The sequence below is a fragment of the Pygoscelis adeliae genome, unplaced genomic scaffold, assembly GCF_000699105.1.
Source record: "Pygoscelis adeliae isolate BGI_AS28 unplaced genomic scaffold, ASM69910v1 Scaffold427, whole genome shotgun sequence".
NCBI lineage: Eukaryota > Metazoa > Chordata > Aves > Sphenisciformes > Spheniscidae > Pygoscelis > Pygoscelis adeliae.
In genome coordinates this window covers 1,722,925-1,728,052 of record NW_008825214.1, presented here as the reverse complement: position 1 = coordinate 1,728,052, position 5,128 = coordinate 1,722,925, and the positions used below count along the sequence as shown (strand labels likewise).

The 5,128-nt window shown below is 43.0% G+C and overlaps 1 protein-coding gene across 1 annotated transcript in view; it reads right to left on the bottom strand.

The window, feature by feature from the left end:
• Positions 1-4,761, bottom strand: part of ABI1 (abl-interactor 1) — a 59,512-nt gene extending 54,751 nt beyond the window's left edge. The window contains exons 1-2 of the mRNA XM_009329134.1: positions 4,753-4,761; positions 3,631-3,798 (exon numbers count right to left, since the gene is read on the bottom strand). Of these exons, the coding sequence (XP_009327409.1) occupies positions 3,631-3,798; positions 4,753-4,761 (177 nt within the window). The remainder of the gene's footprint in view (positions 1-3,630; positions 3,799-4,752) is intronic.
• Positions 4,762-5,128: the final 367 nt, after the last annotated feature.

Genomic DNA, 5,128 nt, shown 5'->3' with positions numbered 1-5,128 from the left:
ATCCAGCCTGTCCAGGTCCCTCTGCAGAGCCTTCCTACCCTCGAGCAGATCAACACTGCCACCCAACTTGGTGTCATCTGTGGTCTTACTGAGGGTGCACTGGATCCCCTTGTCCAGATCATTGATAAAGACATTAAACAGAACAGGCCCAAATACTGAGCCCTGGGGAACACCACTTGTAACCAGCTGCCAACTGGGTTTAACTCCATTCATCACAACTCTCTGAGCCCAGCCACCCAGACAGTTTTTTTACCCAACAAAGACTATGCCCATCCAAGCCATGAGCAGCCAGTTTCTCCAGTAGAATGCTGTGGGAAACGGTGTCAAAGGCTTTACTAAAGTCTAGGTAGACAACATCCACAGCCTTTCCCTCATGCACTAAGCAGGTCACCTTGTCATATTAGGAGATCAGGTCAGTCAAGCAGGACCTGCCTTTCATAAATCCATGCTGACTGGGCCTGATTGCCTGGTTGTCCTGTATGTGCCAACTGATGGCACTCAAAATGATCTGCTCCATAACCTTCCCCAGCACCAAGGTCAGACTGACAGGCCTGTAGTTCCCTGGATCCTCCTTTCAGCCCTTCTTGCAGATGGGCATCACATTTGCTAACCTTAATGCCTTTAGTGAAGCCTTGACACTCACGTTGATCCAAAGTATAGACTTGCTATCTTTTTCCCCCAAATCTTGCCTAACAGGATGAGTAGGATCTCTTATACAGGAAGGGTTTGCAAACTTCTCCAGAACTGTGATCAAGTCTCTGCTCTGCCATATCAGAGCAGCTTGGAAAGGTCAAGTCATCTTGGCAAAGCTCAAAGTCAGTATCAAGGGTTTAAGCCAAAGAGCTGAGCTGTATGTGCACAGCTCTGCATATTGGGTGTAGTAAATAATTATGTGGCAGGTCACTCCAGACCCACACATTACAGCTGAAAGACAACTATGACTGCAGAAAATACAGATGCAGCTGAGCAGACCTGTGCTCTGGCTATGTGAAAGCCATTCCTGGAGCTGTTCACTGCCTCCACGTGCTCAGAGCAGCACTCCCTCACCACTCCTGTGAAGCCTCTCTGTTAGCTCTCAACAAGAAATCAAAGTTGAATTTTTTTTTCCTATAAAAGCAAGCAAATTCTCCATCTGTAAAATTAAGCTCCAGTAATAAGAATATAACACACCACTCCATCACCTAACTTCTCATGAGTGCTTTTTCCAGTGAAGAAGATACACAGCTAGCAAAAATATTGAGTGGCTACTAATCAAGATTAGCTGTCCAGCCATTTAGCCTAGAGTCATTCTGGAAAACATGCATAGAGAACTAAAACACAGTAGGGGAACACAAACTGCCTGCAGGTCAGAAGAGCCACAGGATTTTCTTCCATAGAAAGAAGGTATTTTAACCAGAAAAACTATCACATTATACCCTATTTCACAGATATCTGCTCTATGTTGCAAAACCCAGAAATGAGTAATTGACTGTCAATGCCTCAGATCTGTGTTTCTAGGCAATACTTCTCAAAATGGAGTTCTTCTCCATGAAAGAATATGTTCATCCTCATGCTTTAGTGGCATGAAAATATTCACAACCGATACAAGCACAGGGAAAGACACTCTGGAGACCTCGGAGAGTTTTGAAACAGTCTATCAAAGCAACTGCACAGCAGATTTGAGATACGCAGTTGAAGCATTTGAGCAGAAACATTTGAAAGCGAATAGCTAGGCTGGTATGTGTGCATTATCTGTATCCAGTTTAATTCTACAAAATTAGTCTGCAGAGGTTCATTTATAAGCAAGGATTAGTTTCAGGAAAGACCAACCAGGACAGAAACTACAAGCAAGTGACCTTGCTAAAACACTCCTCAAAAGCTCTACAAAGCACTGATTGTTCACAGTCTTTAGCAAACAGTTCATGTATCAGGTGACTCAATAGCTTTCAGCACAGTGCCTTCAATTCAAGCAGCCAACAGTACAGAGGGCTAACACCTTTTGTGCTAGTATCAAACATTTTGGCTTTTTCCATGGTTAGTCATATCAGTGGGCCAATGAGAACTTAACAATAATCGCTTCACACACACCACAGCTCTGAAACACATAAGAAAAGATGTGCTCAGTATAAAAGGGCATCCAATGCTTGGGAAAGCCTGTAGGTTCAGTCCTTTATCCAGTCATTTCTTCAGAGGTAGTCATAATGCTAGCATCAAGAAATCTCTAAATACTTGACAGAACAAGAAACTTATCTACAGCAATTGTACTTCCTCCTTTCCTGTTTCCATAGCAGGTACTTTTAAAATACTTGATACAGCTTTTAACCCTGTGTAGTTCTTAGCTCGTACTAACTTGACAAGCCTTTCCGAAAGGTTTGTTACTAGGAGGGCCCTTCCACATGCCCTGGAACCTTCTCCCTGCTGACATGCTTTCAGTGAACCACTGTGCTGCCATTTAACAGAAAGATTTTTTAGAAACCACAATTACTCTAAAAGAACAGTAAACAGAGGTTAGCAGGGCCTACAGGCAGACAGACAGCAGAGGCCATGAGAAGCATTTTTCTTTTTTCTTTCAAGTATTTGGTCTAAGGCGTACAACTAACAGGGTACTGGTTGACCAACAAAGGTTTTAAATTCACCAGCTACACTGAAGAACATTTTAGGTTGAATCCTCTGAAATTTGTTTATGAAATGTCTCAGATAGGCATAGGACATAAAGCCCAAAGAACCAACTAAATTTCAATAAGAGCACGTGACAGAGTGGACACTGGGCCCTCAACAACTCACTCAAGCCCACTTCAGAACAGCAATGTAAGGGTAAAATAACTGAGTGGATCCTGTCCCTCCCTTCCTTGGCACTAGTATTGCATAATCACACCTGATTATGCAATAAGCCACTTCCAGGTTAAACACAGCAGACTTATTTTTTGGCGGTTACCATACAATCAGACCAGTGCCAGATCAGGTACAAGGCAGGCCACAGCCGCAGCTCTCCCCGCTCAGCAGCGGACAGCTACGGTGAAGCTTCAGCCAAGGGAACACAGGCTGCCACTGACAGGGACAGGCCTGTTCTTTCCCATCATCTACTTCCCATGTCCTCCCTGCATCAACTCTAGCAATACTGCAGTCACAGTACAAGTCGGGTCAGCTCACTCATCCAACTGCCTTGGCTTAGAAAGAGCTTGGCTTGAGCAAGTAGTGGCAACATGTGAACCTCTCTCCCTCTCCACACAGCTCATGAAATTACATCCTGCAAGGGTATGAAAACAAATGAGATTACTGCATATGTTGCAACATTAAATAAAATACCACCGCTCACATGGTAGTTCTATCTTGATTTCCTTCAGAAACAGAATCCTTCTCTCTACCCCTCCCTCAACTGCAGCTTCAGATCTTGGAATCTTAATTAAAACTCCTGCTTTAAACCAAATATAATCCCAGCGCTTCTTGATACAGAAACCATTTTATTTCAGTTATGACCTCCATCACAAAGTGGCTTTCATAAATATTAAAAGAGAAAAGCCTTACCATTTTCTATCACGTTACTCAGAGAATTCAAAGAAGCCAGCATAAACTATCCAGGTCAATAATACAAGAGACAAGATAATGCTTCCTCCAATGTTGTCGGTCCTCTATTAAAAAAAAAAATATTACCTGGGAGATATGGTTGATGGAGGACTCCATCCTCCGTAGCTGGGATGCTTGGATGTCCAGCAGCTGTAATACATTATTGGCCAGTGCATTGATCTGATAAGCAACACTGGCTAGAGATTGAGTTGTGTAGGCTTTGGTCTCTTCTAATGCTTTCCTTTTATCTGGAGCCTGTAAAGCAAAAGAACAAAATGTTTGCTTAAGGCCAGGAAGAGGGGTGGGGGAAAAGGACAGGAACAAGAAAAATACAACCTATATTTAGAAGAATCTAATCAAGAAGATCTGACTGTGCAGTCAAAGTACTCAATCTGCATCTACATTTAAAAAATTCTCAATAATAAGGAGCAGATAAAGTATTTGAAAAATATTTAACCATAATAAAATTACATGCCAAGAAACAATTCATTCAGGAGAAAAACCAACACTATTCTGATTTGTTGGAGTTGAGTTTCTAAAGCCTGCCCAATCCTTCATTTCCCAAAAAGCCTCCAATTCCCCAGGAACACCGAAATGCAGCTTTTGCCATCTCTTATGAGGTCACGCAGCCCAGGCCAATTAAAGACAGAAAAATATTTTCCCACAGTTGGGTGTCCCCTACTGCACATGCCACCTACAAAGCCAACCCTCCAGCTATGCTGGCTACTACTCCTACAGTCCAGGAGAAGGGCGAGTAGAGCATCAGGATGGCATGCACAGAGGGCTCCTGCATGCAGGAGTATTTGTGAAATTATCCCTCCTCACACAAAAGCTTAATAAACTTTCCTTGACAGCTGAGAAAGTTCAGATTGACTGAGAAGACGCACATACTTTGAGGTGTCAGAAAGGAGCACAGCTTTACCCTGAAGGGCAAAAAAATAAGGAAAGGATCACTTCCCCACTGAAATCACACCTTGCTAAGGTAAAGTCCTTTATCTGTCCTGAGGCATTCCTCCCTAGTCAGAGGGCAGGTTACTGCCCAAGGTCAGCAACTGCTTACATGACTTGAATCGCATGGCCCAAATAAGTCCCTTCTCACTTGCAGGGTGGGAGGTACCAACACCACCTCCACCTGGAAAATACACGTGCACCCCACTCTGAAGTGCTCCCTGTATCACAGCTTGGGAGCTGGCAGTGGAGGCCACGTACTTCATCCATTACCCAACTTGCAAAGTGCAGCTATCCAGAATTCTCTTTTCTTCCCTTTGTAGGAAAGGTGCACTGCATAAGGAAGGATTTGCAGTACATAATGACTCAGTGCTAGCATAGTTTCTTCCTAATTTTATTTATTTGTGGAATAGTCAGTCGATGTCAGCATCCAAAAGGAAAGGTTCATATTAATAGTTCCTTCCAACTAGACTTCTGTCTATTTTTATTGTTGATTTTTTGAATAACACTTGACACACGTATGCAACAGTTACAATATTAAGCACAAAGTCAGGAAACAAATTCCATTTGCATTCAGTCGAGCCCTGTGTTTTCCAGTTTCCATGCACTCATTCACTCTTAAATCCTGCCTCTTATT